The sequence below is a fragment of the Aquila chrysaetos genome, chromosome 21 (genome assembly GCF_900496995.4).
Source record: "Aquila chrysaetos chrysaetos chromosome 21, bAquChr1.4, whole genome shotgun sequence".
NCBI lineage: Eukaryota > Metazoa > Chordata > Aves > Accipitriformes > Accipitridae > Aquila > Aquila chrysaetos.
Window position 1 is genome coordinate 3222362 of NC_044024.1, and position 26890 is coordinate 3249251.

Sequence of the window (26890 nt, forward strand, 5' to 3'; positions counted from 1 at the left end):
ATTGGTCTGAGTACCTTTAAAAAGTCGGTTGTTAACATGATACGAATAGCGTTATCTTTAATGCTTCTATAAACAACTCACTTTTTTTTTCATCGCAAAGTCATTTGTTGTTTGCCTCTTTCACAAAGGTGAATGGAAACAACTTGTCCTGCATACTTCTTGTGTCTTTAAATATTATTTAAGTTGGGAAAAAACACACAACTGACCTCTAAAACATCCTTTATAGACTATGCATTAGTTTTCACCTACTTCTAATACTTTGAAGAACTGTATGCAAATTGCTTAATCCATGAAACTGATACTGTTTGAATTTATGTAGAATGCATTAGCAATGTTTAGGAAGATGGAAACCTGTAGTTTTGAGGTTTGAAGTGTTGACAAGTAATAGGCAGAAGTAATAGGGAGCCAACTTTCTCTTCCCAGAAGTTTGTATGCAATACCCATTGATCTTGGTAGGATTTCTGTGAAATTCTGTCTTTTTTTCATAAGAATGAAATCAGAAATTGATTACGTTTCCTAGGATGAAACATTCAAACGCTGCTTTTATCATTGTTTGAATCACTATACTTCTGTTCATCCTCCATTTCTCTTCAAAACACTCTTGTAAGGGTTGGAATGGATCTGGTGGTCTTCGAAGTGCAACTCATTATCAGTACACAGTGATAATCAGCCAGCTGCCTAGAGGTAATCTCATCTGCATCTGCTGTGGCACTTCCCTAAATACACAGACTGCAAAAGGACACTGTGCTGGTAGTTTGTCCTTCGATCTGTTGAATTCTGTTACCTTTCAATTAATGAAAATATGTGCTTTGTTGTAAAGTTGAGGGGGGGAAGCAAGAACAAATTGTACAAACAGGTAGTTTGGTTGGAAGACTTAAACCTGAAAAGAAATGCTGCTTCATATTAATGTATTCTCAGCACAGAGATGTGAAGGGATATTTGCTCCTGTTCTCCATAAGAAGAGATTCATAACCTGATTCCTTCTTCTGAGGCTGCTGATGCAAAGGCAAATGACTAGTGAAATACAGGCAAACAGTATTTCTAGTGTCACTGTGGGGCTAGCAGAAGTTGTGAGGAGATACTGCACTATGGAATGTGCACAAGGCACAAGTGATGAATGAGCAAAAGAATAAGTAAAGCTTTTATGATAGTTCCGAAACAGATAAGTGTTGATATTTTGGAATCCAAATTTCAGGCAAACTGTTGGACTTTGTTATACAGAGTCCAATGGAAGGTGAAGTCAGTAAATGTGAAGTTTAAAGAAGAAGAATTCTATTAGTTAAACTTGCTTGGGACAGCTGACTTGGAATTTAATGTGTTTTGTTTCTTTAATCATCTCTTAAGGCCCAGGAAGCTGCCAGAATTCAGGCAGCAATCAGAGGATATTAAAACAATCTTCACAGAGCTCCTGGACAAAACACATTTAGTGTTCCATCACAGAGAGAGGAGTAGAAAAATTAGATGGCTGGGCTTCATATACCATTTCCAGGGAAACAGATGAAGACATAAGGCAGGAAGTGAAAATGGTGAAGGAATAATCGTTTTCAAGGGCAAGACTAGGTGGCAGAAATTGTATTATCTATCTCCCTTTGATCGGATCCTGGATAAAAAATATAAAGGGAAAACCATCTGCTCTACTTCCTAGATTCTGTTTAAATTCTGACTTACGTCCTTTGAGTGATAAGCTACCACAACAAGTCAGCAAGAAAAGTAAGATGATGCAGGTTTGCATGGATTTTGTAGGGGTTTACTGTGGTGACATTTTTTAGTACATGGTGGAAAACTATGCACAGGAATTAGTCATCTGGGAGCAGGGAGAGAAGCTGCCTTAGACAGTGTCGTGGTTTAACCTCAGCCGGCAACTAAGCACCACGCAGCTGCTCACTCACTTATCCCCCCACCCAGTGGGATGGAGAAGAGAATTGGGGGGAAAAAAGTAAAACTCGTTAAGGAACGAGCATGTCTGCGCTTTCCAGGCAAGAGTAGGCCTTAATGTCCTCTACCTGCAGTGCCAAAAGCTAGTCTGGTCCTTTCCAAACTTTAAGGGCGTTACCACTCAAATCTCATGATAGAAATGAAAGTGTCTGGTCTGCAAAAGGTACATTGGACTCCTTGGTGGTTAGGCAGTCAAGAATTAGATGTTTCATGCAAGCAGTTCGTATTACAACCCCGATTTTACAAGAAGTTCATGCTGTAAATGGACATGATACAGAAAGCTTTCCTTAGGCTGTATATCGGTCTCAAATTACTCATTGGGGCAAAATTGTAATAGAACTATATCTCAGAGTTAAATTGTCATTCAGAAGTCTTAGATATATTTTCTGGGACATAACTTAAACTTATTGCTCCTACCCACTTTGATGAATGAACAGGATGAGGAATACAGTTCTAGAGTTCATAAAATGGTATCCCTGTGGTATGTTATTTCTTCTTGGTGGACGAGAGGAGTGAGCCAGCACAGGTTTATTCCAGTACAGGGTTTGCCTACTGCTGTCACTTCTTAGTTTAGTTTTTTCGTCAGTTGAGATTTCTCTTTCTCCTTCTTCTCTACAAGACAGGGTAGGTTTTTTTAGTTTGTTTTCTATTGACAGTTTTTGTTCAGTATCCCCACACAGTTGAAAAGCTGGGACTAAAATTGGAGGCTTGGGGTTTGGCACTGAAACAGATACAGCTAAAGGTGACCATTTCCCTATCTGCAGCCAAAGAAAATGGGACAAAAAAGTATGAAAACTTTTATATCCTGTCCTGGTATGTTCTTTGCTTTCAGAAAGACCATAATCAATCTCTCAGTATTTCTTTGTCCTGGAGCATAGATTTATTAGTAGTGGGAAGGAATTTTTTAGTAAAACCTGGAATATGATATATTATAATAGTTCTTTGCTAACATAAATTTCTATTAGAGTCAGTCATTGTCTTGTCCACCTGTGTGAGACACATGGTGAGAGAAATTTCTAGAGGTACCAAAAAAGATGCAGGTCATTATAGAGAAGTTTGGAATGTATTTGCTGAAATGAAGGCAGCCCAGATCAGATTACTAATCTGCTCTCATACAAATATTGGAATGGTGACTGTGAATCTTTATTACTCAGCTGCCATTTTGTGAAGTGTTTCTCTGTCAAATCTAAAAAGGTGCCTGCCCTCTTCAGTTCAGACATCTGAACCTCCACATTTTCTATAATACTCTACAGATGGCTTGTTCTATTCTAAATAACTACAAGGAACTGTAGCCACATCTCTGTATTAATAATTTTTAGTAAAGGTGCTATGCAATGGCTTTAAAAAAGCAAATTCAAATCTATGTTATGCCATGCTTGCGAGTCCTCATTGTAAATATATGTGCCTGACTTGATCTCTTGAAGATTTCAGACCCAGTACGCAAACCTGTTAAACAATGAAAAATTGCATTGCAAGACATGGTTTTATTAATTTATAGTGAAACACTTTGAAATGCCTCTCAAATGTATCATTAATAGTCACTTAAAGTTTCTTTTATAATGCAATAATACAGCAACATAATAAAGTAAGAATGTATACTGTAATTTTTATATGATGTAAGTTATATATTTGTGAAAAATCCAATGTCTTAAAGAACTGGGTCACATGATATTTTATAATATAGAAATAGTTATAATTTAATGCATGTTTTTTATTTATGATTGATTGTATTCGATATATAGAGATTTGGAACTTGTTGATACTAATTTTTTATTTACATAAAACTGATTGTGATACTTTATTTTGTCATATCGTTGTGAAGCACCTGAAAATAAAGGGTGATAAGATACTTTTTAAAAATTAAGTTTAACTTTGGTATGTTGTCTCATACAAAAGACTTTGTTTGAAAAGTTAATTGGTAAACATGACTAAGTCACACCTGTTTCACTAATGTTGGGGAAAAAACTTCATCCCTGAAGTACTGAAACATACATTCCCAGAAGAAATCACTGAAGTAACATGCAGGACATATTAATGCTTGGTATTCAGTTGTTTATGCGTCTTAAATTTTGAGAAGTGCTTCCATTTTCATTTCTTGGTAATTTCTTCTAAAGGATGCTGTAGCTCAGAACTTGGAAAACGGCTTTTATCCATACTGGAGGAATGACACACATTGTTGAAAGAATGAGGCAGATAGCAAATATGTTTACCTCAGTATGACTCCATGATAATCTTCCAGGTAAAGTAATTTGCCAGTCCAAGGGTCATAAATAATGTAATACCTGGTGCAACCTACAGTGTAACTACTTGAAAGAAGAGAAATTGTGTGAATAAGTAATGTGGCTATTGTAATGGTGGATTATCATTATGATTCTTGAATAAGTTAGGAAATATTGTAAAGATTTTTTTTAATGCATCAGTATAGTTATCTTTTAGTGAAAGTTTGGAGTATTTCTGAATTGCATTCAAACACAGAAAATGTGTTTTAAATCTAAAAAGCAAGTGGGGTCCTACAAAGCCTATACTTTTTAAAAAAGGAGCATTAGTATGCCCTAGATTGTGTGTAGTTTTTATTTTAAATTGCAGGGATTCTAAGAAGCAAAGCTCAGACATGTGCTGATGGTAAGATACAGTCAAGAAAGACTGTAATTGAAACCATTGTAGAAGCTATCATATTATTTATATTACCACAGTATTGCTGTGCTTGTCTTGTAGACCAGAGCAAGTGGTCTACAAGCAGCAAACTGAAATGCTAAGGAGAAGAAAATCTAAAAGTTGGAAAAATCTTGTCGTTACAATAATTTTTTATTTGAAGAGACTTCTTTACGTTTTAAAGTCTAATGTCCAAATCTATTTTGTGTTGCAAAAAAAATGAGTCTATCAGTACATACTAACAAATTGTAGGAGGAGAAGAGAAAGAAGAGGGAAATGGAAGTTTTATCACTGACTCAAAAGTGGTGAAAGGGACATGCGTTTGGGAGTTCTGAGTTTACTGAGGGGCAGAGTCAGAACACCATTATTCAAGGTACAATTAGTTCTTTGCTCTTTCGTTTACGCACTGTAGGAGATGGCTTTTGCTGAAACAACTGAAATAAATTCCCTGTGTTTCCCTTGCTGTGATCAGGTAATTGGTTTTATTTGTTGTTACCTAAGTAGGCACTAAAAAGAGAAACCTACTGATGGCCTCTGCAGCCCTTCCATGGGCCATGCCAACAATGTAACAGAAAGTCAATAATTTGGGTTTTGTATCCGCTTCGTTAAAACATCTCACCCAAGTGAAAACTGCAAATTACATTTTTGCATCTTTTGTCTTAATCAAATTTAAAAGCCCTAGGTAAAGGTGTTTGTTTATCACACCACCTGAAGTACGAGCACTCAGCAGCTGAGAGCTGGAACCAGAGGGGAAATTCCCAGTCAACTAGAAGAACAAAGCATGTGTATGAACTGGTACTTCATGCTTCTGCCTTACATTTGAAGAAGGATCATGCAATTACATTTACTGAGGTATATGTTAATTTCTCTGTTCTTGTTTAGTGTGATTCTGGGATCTGTTGTAAAGCAATCTTCTGGCAGGGCTGAGAATCAGTCTTATCCCCTGCTGTAAAATTAAGTGCTGTTGGGCTTTCAGCCAAAGCAGCATTCTTTCAAGAATTTGCTAGGCATTGATTTTTAGAGATCGTTATTTATCCTTTGAAAAGTAAAGGATGAAGTTTACCTGTTAATGTAACTGTGTTTGGCATGTTTTCATAAGCAGCTAGTTCCTGTCAAATAAAGAAACCCATGCTGGGACTTCATCAGTTATGGCGAAATTTCAAGGGCACCATCCTAAAAACCAATGCTTGTGCTAACTTAAAATTCAACACAGTTATCTTTCACAAACTTTGGGTGTATCCCCATTTCTTCCTGTGAAGTTCTTCAGGATGACAAATCATTTGCTTAGAGGCCATCACATATTCAGGATCTTGTTGTGCAGTGAATGTTGAGAATTTTTAAAGACTTTTTAAATAATAAAAAGGCAAGATGACAGTTTGGGGGTGTGCTAAGATGTCAGGTTTTGTTGCCATTCATCCTTGCCAGCGGGGTATTTTCTATTCTTTTCTCAGAAAGGAAACACGATTGCAAAAGAGGAAAGTTAACCAACAAAACTTAATGGTAGGGGCATACAATTACAGGATTCCTTCTTAGCTCCTGTCTCATACCTGTTAGCTTCAGGACCAGTGTGCCCTGCACACCTTTCCGAGGCTACATTCAGTCTCAAAGGGATGGAGAAATCCTTCTTTCCCTTTCTGTCTTTTGTAACTTGGCTGGGGCTGATGGTCAGAGTACATGTAGCAGCTGAGGCTACTTGCCCCACCCAGAGTCTTCCGAGTTTGTATTCCTCCTGTGCCCTACCACCTTCCTCCTGGGTTTACAGGCTTCCTGCTCATCAGAATATATTTAAGGCTGTTAAAACTCTTTAAAAACTAAGTGTTCATTTCACAGGATGTCTTACCAAACTCCTGATGTCTAGCTTATTCACAGCTTTATTGAAATTGCCCAGGAAATAAATAATAGAAAATATTTTAATAATGAAAGAGATTAAATAATAGAGATTTGGTGTTCAGCACCTTGTTCAGATCTCCATTTCTTCCTCCTACTCTCTTCTCCCTTAGTCCCGCAGTTTCTGAAGTCATTGGCATGGAGGAATAGGCTTGTCTCACCACTTATAGAAAATAATGGTTGTGTAAGGAGTAGAAAAGTAGCAGGAGTTTCCTTTGTGGGAGTTAGATAAATGGAGAAATACTGTGATGCCAGTCATCTGCAGGTAAACTTGCATAGATGCTTTTATATTGGAAAAACAATTCAGCAATGTGAGTATTAAATTGAGTACTGTGTGGGAGGTCTTGAGGGCAGATCAGCTCTCAAATTGCATAAACAAACATTTTAGGGAAAAAAAGCCCTAACAAATACATCCCTTCCAGCCCAGAAGAGAGGAAGAACAGGAAAGAAATGCTGCTGTCATGGCACTTGCCGTTTTGTGTTTCCTATATGTTCATCTAAGACTGTAACGTTAGTGTGCACATTCCCTTTGTGTGGATTTTCCTCATGTTTGGTGCTACTTTAGAGCTATTGCAAATGGGTAAAGGATATAGAGTAATTGGAGAAATAAATTCGTCCCTAGCTGTATTTGTTAAACTCTTCCTTCCCTGGAGGAGTTTTGCACTCAGGGTAGATATATTTCATTTGTAAAATGAAGTAGTTATTGTACGCTTTTGCTGTTACTTATTTTGCATTCATCAGTAATGTTTATAATGGAATAAGGGTGTTTTCTCAATTCTTCTCCTCTTTTTTTTTTTTTCCTTCTTTGACCAAAACAATACTAAGTAATACTTCAAAGGGGTTAACTTTGATTAATTGAGGCAATCAGTGGGCTGTTGATATAATCCTCTGACACCAATGGTGTGCATTTGGAATCTTTCCTGTGCAATAAGGTTTCTAGTATGAACTATTGCAAATAACTTAATTAGCTATCACTACTGTATATTGTAATTGAGCTTGCTAAGATGAGTTTGAGTAAAGCAGTTTTTAAGTCAATCATTCTTGATTGAACCAAAGTCAAAATAACAGCTCAGCACAATGTGGTGAGTTTAAGTTACAAACCCCTTTATTGTGGACTTAGATCTCTGCATGTAGTACATCAGTGGAAGGAACTTCCAAGGAGAGGGATAGGAGACTCCCTTTAGAATTTCATCTTTCTCAAGTCCCAGGGAAACAGAATAGCCAGTAAGTGTTGATGCAAAAAACAGCTGTTGCTACAAAGTGGGACAGTTTCTCTACTATTATACAAAATTACACACAAATACTCTATTCACAGTCTACATACAACTACATAGTCGGTGATCTAGAACTCGCATATAGGCATCACGTATAAGTAGTAGTGCTGTCAACTAAAAACCAAAATAGCGTAGAAGTGTACTTAACTACTTTTAAGTATACAGTTCAGTTCTAACACCAAATATTTGTGTCACTGGATTGTGTTTATGTTTATAATATGCAAGCTGTATGTGGAGCCATAGAAACCAAAGTTTAAAAAATGTGGTATAGGTCAACAAAACAGTCTTTATCCTGCCAGCTGAGTACAATTTCTTGTGTTACATACTCTGCTGTTTTTCTCTATTTTTTCCATTCAAAAGTCTCAAACTAATAGAGCTTTCATTACCTTTTTAGAAGATTGTTGCAAGTGATAGGTCAGAAAATCAGGGGTTTCAGAGGTAAGAAGAGTTTAATTACTCTGAACATCAGGAGATTTCCTGGTTTTTAATTTAGCCATCTTAATTCATTCCGGTATTTACACATTACAAACAGCATTTTATGGGTTGAGATAAAAGTTTATGTATTTAAGAGATTGCCAAGACACAGCTTTCTAATATAGATAGGGGAAGGCTGCATTGAAGAGTAGTTTGAGAGAGTTTAGGATGACATTTGAAGCATATGTTTACATTTTTGATAGCTGTCTACATTTTATGTGCTTATTTTCCCTGATACAGTTACTTGCACTTGGATTCTTGGCACTTCTGGAAGAAAAAAAAAAAGATCTTGAGAAGATTAAAAGTATTGCAGACCACAGAGAGGAGGACAGTCAAGGAGGAAAGGTGGGAAACAACAGTGTGAGGGACTCATGGAGGAAACGGATACCAACTTTTACTGGGGTAGGTGAAAAGGGGAGATAAATTGGTAGTATGAAGAGAAGCCTTGGACTGCTGTGTGGGAGCTGTGAGCGCATCTTGCATGCCTAACTAACATTGTGGATTGTTTTAATAGTATAAATGACAACAAAATACTTCAGCAGTAGCTGGGATAGCTGCTCACTTTGGTAATGGTGAACACGGAAGATTCTAGTAAGCCTTTAAAAAGTGATCTAGGGAAGGCAATATCATGGGAGAAGATGTCACATTCCTGCCTATGATGTCTTCCTCCCTGTCATTCTTTGAGACACAGAAATTCAAGACAGCCCTGAGGTGTTACTGGGCGAATTTGAAAACAGCTTGTGGTGCAAACTTCAAAGCCAGGCTTGGAAGAAAATGCTGTCAGCAAAGAATCAGAAATTTCCTAGTAGAAAGATAAACCTCTGGGATGTTACTTGGTATATTGACTTTCTCATTCCCTTCTCATCCTCACCTCATGATGTAGGGAAGAAAATGACCAGCAAGCACAGTTTAATATCTTCTCTGAACTGTAGTCTAATAAAGCAATCCTTCTTTCTTAGTCTTCAAAATATGTTTGTGCGTGTTTTCCTATTTGGCTGTTTTTACCCAGAATTCCTCTCCCCATTTTGTGCAGTCAGATTTTTACCTTCTATCCTTTCTCTTTCTACATGGATATATATACAGAAGGTATACTCTTAAAATGAAACTTGCAGGATTGTTTTTTTTGCCTATCAAAGCTTCTCCATCTGGTTCTGATCATTTCTTCCCTACCTGCCTTGGGGAATTTTTTATTAAAAAAAAAAAAAAAAATCTGAAAGAGAACTACAACTTTCATTTGTGTTATGTTTAGATACCACAAATTAAATGGCGCTGAGTTGGGTCACTAGCAAAATCCTAATAAGAATTATCATTAAGTTGCAAGTAGTGGTCTTGATATAGTCAACACTATGATTTGAAATACTTATTTCTCCTAGTTATGAACAAATGTTCTGGCTTGGTGCTAGAATATACTGAACTCCTTGTCCTGCTTGATACAAGGCTCCACTTAGCTTTAACTTATGAATTACCTTCTCCAAAAATAGTAAGGTATATTCATTAAAGTGGGTATTTAGATCTTTTGCCTTTAAGTTTTTTTTTTTTAATCTAGGGGAAAAAAAACATGCTATGAAGTAAGTTTTTGTTTCAGTTACAGCGGTAGTAAATTGAGCTGTTGTGGTTGGGACCAGAATCTGGTGCAATTATTTGTGGGGAACGGGCATCTCTTTACCTTTACATATGCAGATAAAAATATCTAAATAAAGCTGCAGTTTGGACTGAAGTGAATCTCAGTGTAATTCCACATTTGCAAAAAGAAAACAGGTTCAGAGAAGTTGGGACAGTGTAAGAATTCATGTCTAGTTGGTACAGAAATTTTAATTTCCTTTTAGAATGTGATTTGAAAATGCATAAATACATATGGCAATTATGAGGAAGAATATGTATGATACTTCATGGCAAATTTTGTTGTCTTTAAAAGGTAACATAACCCTAAAAGGAGAACAGATAAATGCTTGTGACAGATACCTTCAGTATGTTGAAACTTATGTCGTTAAAGGAATACTTTGCATATGTATTAAAAAATTGAGAAATAACAAGATTAATGAGACATTTTTATGGAACTACCCAGTTGTCAGAGAAGAAAGTATGCTGGAGAAGTTATCAGGAACAGTTGTATCTGTTATAAGTTAATTAGTAATTCTTTATCAAGAAGGATGCAGTAAAACAAGCTCAAAATCCATGATCCTTGACTTGCTACAGTAAATAACAGTAGCAGAAAGGAGAGAGCATGCTGCTGCTAGCAAAATCTGGAAGAAACAGTCTTTTACCACAATTGGCTTCAGGATGTCCATTCTTAAAGTGTTGCTTTTCAGTCTGTTCATGGCCAGTGATTCGCTGAGTGAACAAGAAGCTTTAGAACGTAAGACATGGTTGCATTTTTGCTTTATAGCTTGTCAGAATAGGGATGTGTCTATCGATTGCCTGGCTTACCTATGGTAGTACTGCTGCGGTATTGCAATACTAACGGTATTGCTTCTGAGGAAATTCTCTTTATGGTTTAGGTAGAGTTTATTTTTAAATAATGGGAAACCAATGAAAATGTTAAGACCTTTGTGTGACAACTGCTACCTGTGTTTGCTGTTACGAAGTGTTTCATAGTTCTTGAGTTCTGTACGGCCAAGAGTATGGTGATATTTTACAGAGACACAGGTACACAAGACAAAAATATTTTCATTTTCACCTGTTATTCTGTACTTCTGTACATTAAAAAGATTGCAACCATATGAATTGCAACTGAAATACTAGGTATTCTGGTGGTTTTGAATCATTTTGAGTCAATCTGTCAATCTCAAAAGGACACGTTTTAAATGAGTAAGGTGGTTTGGTTCTTTTTTTTGGTAGGAAGAAATACTCTGTATATGGGTTGAAAAAAATTATACATTCTTTTTATAGCATGTATTTTTAGAAATTTTTTTCGAGAAGAACAGGGAGGAAATCATTAGTACGTAAGAGCATGATAATGAGAATGCATTGAAAAAAGGCTATTTTAAATGAGAAGTTATATGGAATTGTCTCTGATTCTGTTAGAGTATACAGTATTGGTCAGGAATTTTTTTTTTATGGGAAGATTTCCTACAGATTGATTTTATTTATTTATTTTATTATTATCACTGTTCTTTACCTGGTAGTTACCAGTTACTAGTAATTTGGTATCACTAACCTGATAGCGATGTAAACCAGCTGCAGTTACTGTTTTTCTAATAGAGTTTTGGTTTGTCATTTGAGGAATTTTTTTATGCTACTTTAGCCTTTAAATTGCCCAAAAAAGTGGTACATCACTGAGTACATCATTCACTCTGAGTCCTACACAGGAAAGAAATAGGTAGCAAAGACTGTAGGGTCTGAGTCCCAAACATGGTGACTTTTGATGTCTGATTAAGGTTGCTGATGAGGAAGGTATTTTTAGACAGCTGTATGCCTGTGAAGTACTGGAACCACTCAACTTTTGGAACATAATTTACAGCCCACAATGTTAACACAGTAAAAGCGATGGAGGAGAACCGACACTAATGCAAAACAAATCCTTTTGTAGACCAAAATAAGGGATAGTCCCAATGTAAAACACACAAAAATGTTTTCATTTGGATTATAATTAGAAGGTTTGAGTCTCAAATGAGTTTCATGACTTTTAGGCTTTGCCAGCAATCCAGAGAGGATACATAGTGGGATTCAGATACAATCACACTTAAACAATGCGATAAAAATAATAATGATATAAGCCATACAATTTACTGGCTAACTGGAAGGTGGGTACAAATTCAGAGTAAAGTAATTTAAGCAGGCAAATGTTCATTTCTCAAATAATTTCAAAATTTTAAAGGGGCAAGTCACTGGAAAGTAATATTTAGTATCATCTACAGAGTACATCATATGAAGCTTAAATTTCTGATGTCATTAGAAATAGAGCCCACTAACAGGTATGTTACTGTACAATTGCATTACATAAATATTTGTTTTATTTTAATTTACAGCCAACTACACTGGAGTTGAGGGCTTTAAGGCCTGCCTGGGTAATACAGACAACTTCTGTCCTACCAGCATTTCTCGTCAATGTAAAAATGAAAAACCTTTTCACAAGTAGGGTGTGGGGTTGGTTTGTTGATTTGTTTCAATATACACTATGTAAATGCAGCTTATCAAATATTATTATTAATGATGAACTGAATTTAGACCCTGTAATGTGATCTATGAAAATAGATGTTGATCTTTATTCACAATCTGCATAAGCTCCTAACTCTGCTACAAAGCATCAAATCTGGGATCTGAGTGCAGCATTTTCATTTTTAGAATATGTGTAGGCCATGTAATTCATAATGTAGGTAATCACTATAATCCTTAATTTGCACATGCTCACTATTGTCTCAGATATTTTACTTTAGAACTGAATTATGGTTTGTAATGGCAAGTTATTTTTTTTCCCAGGTTGATCAAAATTTCTTTAGAGTTAAAAAACAAAAAAATAAGATATCTTAATATCCTATTCTCCATTATGTAGTTGGTTTTTTCTTTTTTTAAAAAAATCTAGTCATCTGAGTAGAAAATCTTGTTCCCATATCTAGCATATTTGGTTTTTACATATAGCTTGACGCTTAGACTTGACAGGAAATTAGCAAGAAAATACCAGGGCAGTATTATGAAGCTCATCTGATTACCTGGTGGATTCAAGGCCATAATTTCTCTGTGACCCACTCTGTTGTTTATGAACATGCAGCTAGCCTTCAGTTGTAACCCATATACCAGGTTAGATAACTGAGTACACTGTTAGTGCAACTCCAAAGAAATAGAATGCTACATTCTTGAAACTATAAATATGGATTCTAAATCATATCCATGTCAATAAAAATACTGCATATGAATTCCAGTAAGAAAAGAATTTTCAGTAGTGGAGATCAAGGTCAAACTTTCAGAAAAGGTTACCCAAATGTTGTTTGCATCAACAAATGATGCAAAATCCCTGTCAAAACAACCTGCCCATCATGAGAGTGGCTGGGGACATTCCATTCTAGTGATATCCTTCGTAATAACGGAGGAAGTAATGCTTTGGGACGGGAAAAAGGAAGCCCTGAATTAATAAAAAGTAACTTAGCTTTTTAAAAAAGCAACATTCTTATCCCATCAGAAGTCTTACTATTATTAGCAGAGGGGACATACTCTGTAAATTTACTATGGGTTGTGTTGTTGCTTTTTCATAGAAAGTGCATCAATGTCATAATGATAGATAGCGATGTGACATTTCGATTGTATCTGCATAGTCTGTTCTGGAAATTCAGAAGCTTTGCCGTGCTTACAGCTGGCAAAAAGATCTTTGAGCTGAACCATGCCATGACTTGGGTAATATACCCTATTCTCAACAAAACTTAGTGTCTTGGACTTACTGGAATGCTAACTTGGACTTGGTTGACGCACAGCCTGGCAGAGTGCATTTGCATCAAATCTGGAGTAAGACGTGTATTACCAAGATAAGTAACATCTTTGGACAAACAGGAAAAATATTGACTCTCTTGACTCCTGCAGTCTTCAATAATAAATAATTATATTTTTATAATTTTTATAATTACTTTTTTGGTATGACTTATTTTGAATTCAAAATAATGTTGCTAAAAATTAATGTTTTCATTTGCAGATGTGATTACTTCAGAGTGGACTGGAAGGAGTATTGGTACATGGTCCCCAAATTTAACCACCATTGGAACACTCTAGATTTGATTTTAGTAACTGTTCTTCCTGCAGTAGCACTGGTTATCATAGTTGTTGTAATATTTTACTGCGTCTACTACTGTAACAGTGAAAAAGCTGGGTAAGTTATTCTGGATGCAGTTAAAAGGTTTTTTATAATCAAAATGGAAGTAAAGCAAAAGACGTCTGGTATTCTGATTATTTTTTAACCTCTGAATATTTAAATCAACAAGCTTGCCATATAGCATTCTCTGCCAAACTACTGTTTACACAATTTAAAACTAAATCAAAGCATCTTACCAGAGCACTTAACAGCTTTTTACTGCTGCGTGCAGAACTTCACTCTTAAGTCATTGCTTGTCTTCTTTAGGGCTAACCAGGCAAGCTTTAAAGATTGATAAGTACATTTACTACTTTAACTCTAGACTACCAAATCTGTCTTGCTGATTTATTTGCTATTAAGGGTTGGCTTGCTTTCCACAAGTTTAAAAAAAATAAATAAAGGAAATAAGACCAATAAACGGACAAGAGTCTTGGCAATTAAACACTATGTCTCCCATTCTTTGGTGCTAGGCATTGGCAATTTGAGCTGTTTTTTTGCTTTCAACACTTTATCTTTTTTTTTTTTTTTTTTTCAATGATACCTGTCCCAAGTACATAGACAATATGGGTTTTTTTCTTCTTTCATTGAGGCCCATTAGTGTGTATCACTGGTACATCCTCTGTCATAGAAAAATTGTATGATATGGCTGTTGAACCAATCTGCAGTACAAAAAGATTTGTCAAAACTATTGCTAATGCTCTAAATTCACGTTGTTCCCCCAACCAGGAACCAGACAAGTCCTTCATACCGTGAAGCACAACATAACCTCGCATTTGCTGCTGAAATGGCCGGTAACTTGGGGCACATTTATCAGCAGTCGCCAAGGGTAAGAGATGTTGGCGTGTGAGGCATATCACATGTTCCTAATTCTAGTGGAAGTCAGACATGATTTTGTGATTCAACAGAATGGTATACGAATAGCAAAAAAAAGGTCATCTGGTAAAATTAAAGGTAATCTGAGTTTAAAATCTTCTTTTTATTTGCCCAGTATTTGATTTCCAAGATCTTCTAAATGCATGTGAGAAGGTGAAACTCTTCATCAAGGATGAAGTGAATCTAATTTGTATAGGAGAAAACAAAGAACTAGGGTTATTTTAAAAGGATGTTCAAATAAATATTTCTTTTTAGGCCAGTTAGAAGACCAACATTAAGAGAGGTAATTTGGATATGAGCTCAAGCCACATGCTACAACCTCTTCCCTTGTATCATCACTGTGCTGTTCCAGCTGCTGAGTGAGCTAGTTTCAGCCTGATCAGCTCATCAGCTAGGTCGCTGAATGCTATTACTGGTACTAGTGCCTGTGCCAGGAAAGGGACGGGAGTACATAGCCAGAGGGCAAGAGTTTGGTATGCTGTTCAGACTTCAACCAATTTCAGCTTCGGAAGAGCCCTGCCTACAGTTTCATTTGACTGTTTACTTGTTGTACTTCACCAGAGGAAGGGTTGGCTATTTGTCTTGAAGGTTTTTTGCTTGTATGAGGGTTGTCAGCAAAGTTCCATGAGGATTTGTGTAGTGTTCATGTAAGAACAGGTAAAAGGTAGCACTAGTAAGGTGACATGTTTTGCTGATGATACCGTAGTACTCGGACTTGTCAAAAATAAGCCTTACTATGAGGAAGTACAGAAGGAGCATATTACAATGATTGACTGGACAAGAAAATGACAAATGAAATGTATTGTTCATAAATGCAAACTAATGCATGTAGAAAAGAAGTTTTAACTTTGTGTACCTGGCAGTCATCTCTAAATGAGGAATTAGAACTCAGAAGGGGTGTATGGAGTAATGTTCTCTGAAAAAAGTTTGTTTTGCTAGGGATTTTTGGGAGAAACTGAAAACAATACGAGGAACATTGTAATTATGCCTACATTTTGACTACTGAAAGTAATTTTGAGCGCCCACCTCAGTAAGCCATGTAGTACATCTAGAATTTCAGGGTCATCAGTATTGATTTCTGCATGAGGAGAGGTTGTGTGAGAAATTACTATTCCCTGCTTTTAATGTAAGAACTAGGCAATGTCAAATAAAATCAGGCAGAAGTTTTAAACAAACAAACAGTGCTTTTTGATAAAGTGCATAATCCAGCAGTATGTGCTGACAGTGTAAATTAGCTTTTAAAAAGTAAGACATCTATTCAGGGAGGCAGAGGTGTTCAGATTGGATGTGTGCTTTCAGGTGGGTAACATCCTGGTTGTTCCACCTACTGGGCTGTGGTTCACACCTTGGAGCAGCCTGGGAGTGCACCAATGGATTCCCCTTCAGATTAACCAGAATATATGCTTCAATCTCCAATGAACATTCAGTGCCCAGGCCAAACTAGACATATTCTGAAAAGCAAACCCTTCTGAAGTGCGTTGTGTCAGTGTGGGGTCCCACTTGTATTAGTCTACTTTATTTGCTGCTGCAAATGCAGCCACAGACTCCACTCCAGCTCAGTCAATTAATGACTTTGATGCTGCTGGCTAGAAGTTATGTTGATGTATTGGCAGTACTTCGGGTACTTACACTGTTTGCATATTTTTTCTTTATGCTTCCGTTACTGGCTGTTCTCGGTGTGTTAGGTGGCCTGACCCAGTCTCTTCCTATATTCTATTTCTATTTGTGCAAAAGTAAATTTTGCAAGTACGAGATGTGTCAGAGTACAGGTAGAGAGGCCTAGTAAAGATTTGATCTATGTTGTTTGCTTTAAAGACAAGAAATGGGGCTTATTTTTGTAATGAAGATGTATGTGGTCACCAGCTGGTGCAAAGCAGCATAATTGCACAAATCAATTAAGACAAACCAGGTGGTACTAGCTGAGAATCTGACCCTTTGTGAATAAACACCACACAGTTCTGCAAGCCCAGAGTCTAAGGTTAAAACTTTATGAAAATGAGAAGTGTTTCTTTCAAAGATATTTTATTCAATTGGAAGTGGAATGAAAAATCACAGAACGGGTTAAGTTGCAATAATGTGACCCTTCTTTCCTTTTCCTGTTGTGAGCGATGCTTTCGAATGACATTTTTGGAGGCTGGGGGGGGATTAGTGTAGATGACCAGAAGGATAGGGCTGTACCAAATGCATTGTTTCTCTTTGTCATCTTTCAGCTGCATAGTCTATGAATGATAGTACATAACTGCTTGTAGTACATCACATCAGCATTGTTGGCAGAGTTCTAGCCCTATTTGTTTAAAATTCACTGCCTACAACTGTGTTAGGTTTGGGGCTAGAATATTTAACCATTTCCTGGTTTATTATTTTTTTCCTAGAAAGAAGAAACTCCCTAAATCAAATATGAAATTAATTTACCTGCATCACCTTTGTAACAGAATATTACACTGGGACCTTTACAACATTCCTGTGAGACAGAGTATAGACAGAGGCATTTATAGGATTACAAAAGTAATCTGTGATGCAGCTGGGATTTGAGCTTTGGTCCCCAAAGGGCCAGATGCTGCCTTTTTGGCTAGGCTAATGCCCTGCCATGCCAATTTTCTCCATTAGGCAAGATGCTCTTTATAGTAGAGATCACTGCTTGAACTAGTGGGTATCACAAAAAAAGATGGATTAATGCATTTCAAAAACAGAACGGGAAATGTGAAATACAGAGAAACATGAAAGGGAATATATTTGTGTGTGTGTGTGTTCACTTCCTCATTCGGTGCCTTAAGTGATTATTTTACATATTAAGGAGTGTATAGTGTCTGAGAAGAAGACATTGTAGGCTGTCAGAGAAAAGAAAAGCAATTAATGTAGCCAGATACATTATTTCCTGTTAAATATATTTGTAAAGTACTAGTATCTTGGAAATCCAGTGGGGAAAAAAGAGGCATGAGCGCACCTTCACCAGGAGATGGTGCTGTTTAATTTTTCACTAATTCTGAATTTCGTTCAACTGATGCTGTCATTTTCAAGGTGTGAATTAGAACAAATCCTGCACACTTTGTTAGGGAAGAAAACCTACTGTAAAAGGAACTGCTTTGGGTAAGGGCTGCAGTAATTGCTACTTTCTCATGCTCCAGACTGCAAGTTGCAGCCCAGAGGCAGTCCGTGGGACGTTTCTGCTTGCCTCATCTCCTCACTAGATGCGGTGGTCGTGAAAACGTGAGCTTGTAAAAAGCCCGTTGTTAATTGTCCGAGCTTTTGCTTTCATGCCAACAAGGCAGGCCACTGCATATATTTGCTCTGCACTCTGCAGAGCCCTCACCAAAGCTCTCTGAGAGAGAGAGGCAAGACAGGAAACTGAAATCTGCATCTGATAGCATCGGCTCCTGCAGATGAACTACCCTGAACGTTGCTTCTCTCCTGAGGGTACCTCGTTCTGAAAATTACTTCAGGTCATTATATGCTTAAACAAAGATACCTTTAGCAAATGAACGCCACTTACTAGTTTTATGAACAATATAGAATATTTATTTTGTTTCTTCGTGATGTTTTGCTTCTTCCTCTATCAATATGTTTGGCAAGGCAGCAGCCTGTCTTTAAACTACGATATTCAGTTGATCTTAATTGTTGATCACTGTATTTAGTTTACTTTTTGACTCAGTTTTGCGTAAATCAGAGGTAAATCCACTGTTTTTATGGAGTGGCATCTTTCTGAAATGTTTAATCATAAAAGACTGAACAAAACTTCCAGGCCTTGATAAGACCCTTAATACCTGGTTTACTTAATTGTGCAGATGTACCTGGGTGGGTGTTTCTCTGTTATATCTTAGAGGTATATTTTATGCATTATCCAAATATGTAAAGACCTTGCTTCTACTGAGTCTTTTAGATAAATCAAATTTCTACATTTGAAAACGTGTCTATAACAAACAATATATTTTGTAACTGATAAATCAGTTTATACAATTTCTTTACACCGAAGACAATTGCTAACATACTGTACCTGGTGAGCTATTTATGTAATTCGTTGTTATTTCTCTCTGTGTAACCACCTGATCCCCTACATATAGGGTGACTGGGTTGGACAGATTCCAAAAGCTGTACTGAGAAGACAAGACTTTGATGATGTCCCAACCCCATGTCAATTAGAGAATTACAGGTATGCTGCTGTTTTTCTGTCTCTTTTTTTTTGCTTATTTCCACTTTATAGTCTGGTTTGGAGACTAAGAATTACTTTGTAGCTTTGCCAGTGGCATGGCAACTGACAAAGATCCAGTAAATGGCTAAGCTTTTGACTGGATTGTTCACGTACATTTTGTGGCTTGAGTCTTTATAGAAAGGGGTTATTTTTCTGAATTTTTTTCTTTATTCTCCTCTACCTTGCATAACTCTAACAGCATGGCTGCAAGAATTCTAGGACTATTTTGTACATTATTACTAAATGTGAACTAGTACACAGGACTAAATTTATCAGCTTGCTGTCTAAGACTTAATCTCTTCCTAATGTATCACCAAAATGAAAAAGTCAGTGTGTGTTTCTCTTGTTTCTGAAGCTAAATCCTAAAATAACTGATTTATCCAAAGGCTTGTATGGTTTTCCTCTAATAATTACAAATTTTATTTGTATTAATTTTCATTACTTTTTAGAAACGCAGTTTCTTTAGTTGTGCTTTCTCACTTTAATCCTCCTCACTAACACTAGCCAACTGTTGCAGCTCCTACCCGCAACTTTTGCAGAGAACTTGTTTACCATGAGGCAACTATACGATAGCAGAACATTTTCCTCATAAGTAGCAGGGTTCCACTGCAGAAACAGACTGAAACTTCTGATATTTCAGTCCATCAGGAAGGTCTGATTTTTATTTTTTTTTTTTTAAATGTAAACATTGAAAATGCTGAAGTGTAGGGAACACCGTTCGGAAGATCTTGCGATGTCACGGAAAGGTAGAAGGCTAGTCGTCGCCTCCCTATGACATATCAGTAATCCCACCTACCGTTGTTAGTATAAAAGGAATTAACTGCGCAATAAAGGACGGAGTTGGCACTCACACCATGTGTGTTATCTGTCTCTTCCCTGGTCCAGGCCGACCAGTGATCTAATCGCGGCACCTTGATATGTAGCACTGCTACACTGAAGGTATATCTATCATGAATTTAAAACATTTTCAGAGTAATCATAGGAATATAGAAAATGAGGTATTATGACACTGTTCAGTATACAGTGGGGGAAAAAAAGCTCAAAGAATATGTTGCTTCTTTAAATTCACTTTTATCTGTGTTTGCAGGATGAGGGTTTCACAGTAAAATGAACTTAAAAGACAGAAAATTTAGATGTCTTAATGTTATTGCCTCAATGTCGTGCATTCTGTTGTGAGTTTTATTATTTTTATATTTCAGTTTAAGCTAACACTTTATGTAATCTGCAGTATATTATTATGCATATTTTTAATAACCTCTTTTCTCTCTTTTGCACAGTCCCAAGCATCCTCAGCCATTAAGGAGACCAGATCCAGCAACAGACCATTTTTCTAACCAGCGACCTCAATATGAGAAATTTGGCTATCCAAGCAATAATTTGCCTTATGCAGGTTATGCAGAGGGGAGACAGTATCAGGTATGTATTAATAACATATCTAGGCATATATATTATATAATCATTTGTCTTCATACTGAGTACAAATTATCATAATTCAAATTGGTAGCATTTATGTCACTAAGTAAAGACGTCAGCTAATAAAAAGCCTAAAACCACCTTTTACTATACAGGTCATCTCTTCAGGAATATTACATACCTGCTAATTCCATTCTAGACTGGAAAAATTTTGCTATGTTTTAATAATTTTCTGAGTCATTTACACTTAGATACTACAACTCATATAAACAGGATTTTCACCAAACTGAGGGATGGTTGCCTAGGACAGCCCCTTAAGAACAGATGAGATATCCCTGCAGCTCTGGCAGAGGAATTACTGGAATTCTACGCTCTAACTTGCTGTACAGTGAAGGGAATTCATATGGCCGACATGAAAAAATAAATGCCTAAAAGCTGTGTGCCCATTTCACCAATACTGCTTTTTCATGCCAGCATGTCTTGTGATTTCACTGGGATACTGTGAAAGATCAAGCTATTAGTTTCCAGCCATGCTGAAAACTTCTGTAATGGTAATGTAAAAGAGTGCTAACTCCCATGTAACAACTGTCTTGTTACATTTACTGAGAATGTAAACTTTTTAAAATTATAATAATTTTCCAAACTCTATCCTGAATAATGATACAACCAAATTTCCACTGATGCATGAAAAATATGACTGTTAATAGTTCTATTAGTATTTTCCTCTTACAAATCAGCTTTCCTTTCAGACTCTGAGGTTCCTGTTCCCCTTCCTCCAGCACTTTGTAATTCAAACTTACTAAAGCTTCATGGAAAGTTGCTATTATACATTTCATGTACAAATAGTATGATGTACAGAGAAACTAAATTATTTATTCCAGAACTTAAGAAATAATTTGAAATCAGTTAGTTATATAAGTGTTCTAGCAGGCTTTTCTTCCCCCGCCTGGTCTTTCTGGCCCAGATGTTGATAGATCAGTATTTTGTGATTACAGTTGGTTTATGTAAATGAGCCTTTCAGGTTATTTCTGTACAGGAGGTACCAGTATAAATTATCAGTAAAAACCAGGCATTTCTCTTCATAATGGAGTTTAAAAAAAGACAAAATGGGTAAAGTTTATTGTGAAAAGAAAAATGTTAACATTTTACAAAAAGAAAACTCACGTCAGAAAACTTCAGAAAGGCATATGTTTCAACTGCAGAAAAATACTAAAAAGGTAGGGCCTTTAGCGTAAGTAGAAAAATAATTAAATAAAAAGGAGTTGTGATGTGCTTTGACTGTCCTTATTTAAGATGAGAATATTACCTGTGTATTTTATTGTACATTTGTTGCCAGTTATGCATTATATCAGAGCCTGCAACCTAATTTACCCATCTGAAGTGTTCTTCCCCCCCCCCCCCCCCCATGTCATGCAATATCTGCAAAACTAATTTTATGGGTAGAAAAATCTGGTACGTATTCCAAGAAGTATGTGTGTGCGTGTGTATTTTAAGAGTCTTGCATTCCTAATTGTTTGCCGTTAACTCAGTGGAAGAATGATGAAGGAAGGAAAAACAACAGGATTTTCTTTCCAGAGTAGTAGCTTTGGTCTATGGATTACTTGCAAAGGATCACTGCAGGGTCAAGAGAAATGTACGTGGCCATGTCTGGCCATGTTTTGTCTTCCACAATAGCCCTGTGATTTCTTTGGCCCTCCTTTTTAGGCCACAGAAACTTCCTTCAGTTTTTTTAAAAAACCCACCTCAATAGCAATAAAACGTTCTGCTGTTGCTGCTTTCTAGTTGGCCCTGCTGAAATGCTTTTAAATACTGCAAAACCTGTTTCAGTTTGTGTGCACAAAGTCTTAATATGTTCAGTTATTTGCATGAGAATCATCTCCCAAAGTTATCGGTGAGTACGCATTTGGAAGCAGCGCATATATTCAGATGCTAATAAAAGAAATACAAAAATGTAGTTTGATTAGATACAGATTATTTTAATAGCAAGCATACTGGGGAGCATATGTCATGCTACTGATTTAATTCTAATCTCTTTACAGAAATACTAAGTACCAGTGCTTCCTATATCTGAAACGTCTTGGAATGCTGCGTGATCAATGGACGATCCAAATGCTGAGAGATCGGTAAGACCTTGTGGGCTGGGACATAGAGGAAATAGCTATAACTATTAGAAAGCACTAAAAGTTATTGCAAAGAAAAGGTATAGAAGATAATTATAAAACAAAATATGATATTAGCATCCGATTTGTTTACTGTGTAATTGATGACAACTTTTCGTGACTACCTGATTTTACAGTTTACATAGCTGCTTCTCAGTATTGCTTAAATTGTTGCACATTTATTGGGACACAGGGTTCTTTTGTGATTAAGTGTATGTCCTGTGCCTAAATGACAAGAAGTACCTATCACGAAAAGCTGCCCTTCCTCAGAAGAAGCTCATGAGAAAGGAAGAAGTCTTCTCAGATTTCAGCATGAGAAATTACAAATATGCGTGCTAATCATTATTCTTCCTTTTTTGCTTCCCAGAATGGTTTGAATCCACATCGAAGGGAAAGGGGGGTAAGGGGTTGCATCTTTTCATATTTCTCAGGAAGGCTTGTCAAAGACAACTTTTGCCAGGTACAGTTTTTGTTTCTCAGTGTCCATTTGGCTCACCCATTTATTCGTGATGTTTGCTCCACTCGGTGTCATGATCTCCCTCCACATGCTGGTGAGCTGTGGTTCTGAATCTGATGCTGTTAGTAGGGCCGTGAATTTCTCTTAACGTTAATTATGAAGATTAAGATTGTTCAGGGCGTTGTAGCATGTAGAGCCTGTTGTGCCCTGACTGACATTGCTTTGGTTTTCCCCTTAAAGAGCCAATATTTAAAGAAAGAAAACAACAAATTACATACAATTTTGAACTGTGTAGTAAGAATCTGTATTCTTGTTACACCCATTATCCGCAGAATTAGGTAGAAGGGAAGGCTCTGTTCTCAGGCATAGCCACTTAGTCTCACTGACACTGGCAGTGTTGTACAAACCTAACCAAGGCACTCGGGTGCCCACTATCCTAAGATGTATAAAATACTGAAGTATTTATTGACTGATGTAGCAACCTCAGCTTGTGAGCCCATTGCGTTGTCCCTTGTTGCTTTTTCACTTTGTCTTCGTCATCTTGTTGATCCTAACAGCTGAAATGGTTTACATTTAAAAATGCAGTGGCTCTCTTTGTAACTTGTTTTGGAAATAATGAAAATAAATGAAGCTATGGAAAATTGACTACCTTGCCACTAAAACTGAATGAAGTCCCGGATATATTTCCCATTTTCCAAAAAGTCTCAAGCACATTACCTAATATTTACACTAAATTATTCTTTTTCCTTAGTATTAGGTAATACGTGAAACTATCAGACAAAACCAGAATCTTAACGTTTTTAGAAAGATGAAAATACTGGCATTTATTTTATATAAATGGGAATGGTCTCCTTGCAACAGCTCCATGCCTTAACTCCTTAACTGCATCCTGGCACTTCCGATGCTCTCCACAGCTCTGTTATTGCCCCGACTTTATTGGCTTTCCTATTACATTAGTAGAGAAGCCAGAAACCTATTCAGACCCCTTCATTTTGCTTCCTGTTCCTTGCAAGTATTGAGTGAATAGGTATGGCTTCCTGCTGGGGGAAAAAGGAAGGGTGGCTCCAAAGCTGGCAGTTTTTCTTGGCTCTGTAACTTAGCTGCCATCCTAGCTGGTATCCTCTAATCTTCAGCCACAATTGCCTTTTTTTTTTTTTTGTTTGTTTGTTTGGGTTTTTTTGTTTCTCCCCCAAGGTAACAAATACCCAAAGTGGCTAAGTCTCACTGGTTTTACTTCTACTGCTGCGAGATACCCCTGAGCATTTAAGTCTGGGCCTAGCACGTACTGAGGGCAGATTTGCCAACTGTTAAATCATCTAATCCTGGCAGAGGAATTACTCATGGATAGTTGAAGTCACAGGCACCAAAATTCATTAAAAAGAATCCAAAGATTTTCTGAATGTGGACTCTTTGCAAACCTGCACTACAATGTCTTCTGAGACTGCAGACAGCCTAGGACAATGCTTGTGCATATCAGTGTTAAGAATTTTATTGCCGATTAAAGCACAAAGCAGCTAAATGTGCATATTAGTAACATCTGCACAGCCAGCTTGAAGGAGCACTTTGACCAGGGAATGAAACATGGAAGAATGCCATTGCTGTTACTTGTCTCACCCACTGTTCTTTCAACGGGCAAGTTCAGTAAAAGCATCCTACTATCATCCAGTTATTTTTCAATTTCTATCAGAAACAAGAGAATTGAAAATAGTTCTCTCTGTTATCTTCAGAAACATACAGAAATGGTGTTAGCACATCTGTTTAGATCCTAGGCTATCAGTTTAAACTACTTTGACCCCAGAAAGTCAGATCCTAATGTGTCAAGTGAATTGCTTTTTTTCTGTCACTTCTTAACCTCTAGTAGTGCCATAATTTAACAATCTCTGCTTGTTGTTGATCTCTAGGTCTGTTTACCAACCTGAAGGCGATCACAGAATTTGAGAGTGTTCAATTTGATATTCCACCGCTCCTTTGAAAAGGAACAGGAGAAAGAGATAAGGCAATCCTGTCAAATATACTTGGTGCTGGCAAGAGAAGAGCTATCTGGAAGGTATGCACTCCTGCTATTTAAATTGAAATACATAAAGTTTCACAGAGAACGAAGCTTTCTTCGTCAGACTTTTGCTGTCTGCCCTTTAATCTCAGGCAGATCAAGAGTTGCAGGACATCAGCCACACGGATAGGCGCTGCTCCTGATACACTTAACCACTCATGGTCAGGTCATCAGTATAAACATCAGGCAGTTGTATGTGAAAGAAAACTGTAAAGAAACTGCTTGAAATACTCTCGTGTCACTTCTAACAACAATAATAATATTAAGGAATACCTTTTTGAATATGCCATCTGCCAAGCATTGTGCTTTGGTTGTTTGCGTCTTACCTGGAAAGCAGAGAAGCTCTGTCATTCTTTGAAATCTTTGTGTTCTGAACTGAAGGGTAAGGAGCATTTCTGGTTGTCTGCTAGGTATCATGGTTATGATGCGCTACTTCCCTGTCAAGTATAAACAGTTTAAATTGATACAGAGAGTGGTGTTTTGGCTTTTGTGCATTCTTTGTGATTCACTGCTGCACTTTTTGATACTTGGATCCCCGTGATCTCAGTGTCTTGGTGGGTTTTCGTTCTCTGCTTCTGACCAATGCTTTGAATAGATTGCCCTTATCATTGCTGCCACCCTCTGCAAATTTACATGTTGGTTCTGATGTTGAATGTTTTTCCCTCATTGTTGGCAATAGCCTTGTTGTTGCTTGTTGCTATTTTATGCTCGTTTTGCTTTTGAGATTTCCCTTGATATTACTCTGGAAGACAGAATCCAGCATAGATGGGATTTTGTTGAAGAAAGGGTTAATTAATCTCCCTGTAGTTCTGCTTTTCTGATTGTATCACCTTGTGAGATTCTCTCTCACCATTTTCCCAAGTATTCAGTTTTGTGATTACCTTTTTCAGGTATTTTTCCTCTCATTCCTTAATTGTGTTGATCAGTTTGAAATTACTTTCCCATTAGAATGCCTATCTTTTGCTAAAGCTGGAAGAACCAACTAGAATGTTCTTCATGCTGTATTTACTTTGGTGTGTGGCATGTTACGGACAGCTTTACCCCACTATTCTGCTCCTTACCCCTTAAAAGGAAAAAGAAGGGGAGGGGAGTCAAATGTAGGAGAGGTCTCCAAGTTCTGTGCTAAGGACTTTAAAGTCCAGGAGTAAGAATCTTTTAAGAATCACAGAAGAAAAAAACCCCTTGTAACTCTGTATTTAACTGCAATTTATAATTGTGTAGTGCAAAATGAGATTTACTTGCACGATTTCAGTACCTAAACATAGCTGCCTGGTGCCATTTTTGATGCTCTGTGGCATTCCATCTGATGTCCCGCTGCTGTTTTAGAAGAGGGCAAGTCTTCTGTAGGTCGTCATATCTGCCATATCCATTTTGGACACCCTATTAGACATTCAGGCAACTGAATACCACTGTCCATAAAATTAGTTTCAAATGTAAGGCAAAACTTTATAAAACAAACACTCATGAGTTATCTGTATTTCAACCAGAAAAAGAAAACAATTGCTTGGGTTTGCCTAACGATGTTTGAAATTTGACCGTTACAGTACTACGATCTATTCAATGCAGTTCGTGCGCCAATTTAACAAGTCAGTTTCTAAACTAGAGGTGCATGCACCCTAAAATACTCTTAGCTTCAAGCAGGATTAGGAAACGTAACAGTTACAACCCATTTACTTAAACCAGAGAACAGACCTTATGGGCTTCTCTAGCCCAAATTTTTGCGTATTGACACTTGTAAGCATATGCCATTTTTA

The 26890-nt window shown here is 37.0% G+C and overlaps 1 protein-coding gene across 2 annotated transcripts; it reads left to right on the forward strand.

The window, feature by feature from the left end:
• Positions 1-87: 87 nt before the first annotated feature.
• LOC115333558 lies at positions 88-25600 on the forward strand. 2 transcript variants are annotated; one of them, XM_041119010.1, is made up of 12 exons: positions 88-1710; positions 4050-5059; positions 5264-5439; positions 6588-6739; positions 8463-8567; positions 13843-14016; positions 14725-14824; positions 18930-19018; positions 20335-20473; positions 22510-22626; positions 22995-23089; positions 24988-25600. In XM_041119010.1, the coding sequence occupies exons 4-10, from the start codon at positions 6723-6725 to the stop codon at positions 22516-22518; spliced, it is 633 nt and encodes a 210-aa protein (XP_040974944.1). In that variant the 5' UTR covers positions 88-1710; positions 4050-5059; positions 5264-5439; positions 6588-6722; the 3' UTR covers positions 22519-22626; positions 22995-23089; positions 24988-25600. The 2 variants fall into 2 exon arrangements, with proteins under 2 accessions (XP_040974944.1, XP_040974943.1); XM_041119009.1 differs by lacking the exon at positions 6588-6739 and having other exon boundaries at positions 4050-4174.
• Positions 25601-26890: the final 1290 nt, after the last annotated feature.

Bases quoted from the DNA above. Each gene is read 5' to 3' on its own strand.
- LOC115333558 (XM_041119009.1), top strand. From the start codon at position 5,420: ATGCAATTACATTTACTGAG. The intron at 8,568-13,842 runs GTGGGAAACAAC...TTTCATTTGCAG, and splicing joins AGGACAGTCAAGGAGGAAAG to ATGTGATTACTTCAGAGTGG. The intron at 14,825-18,929 runs GTAAGAGATGTT...CCCTACATATAG, and splicing joins TTTATCAGCAGTCGCCAAGG to GGTGACTGGGTTGGACAGAT.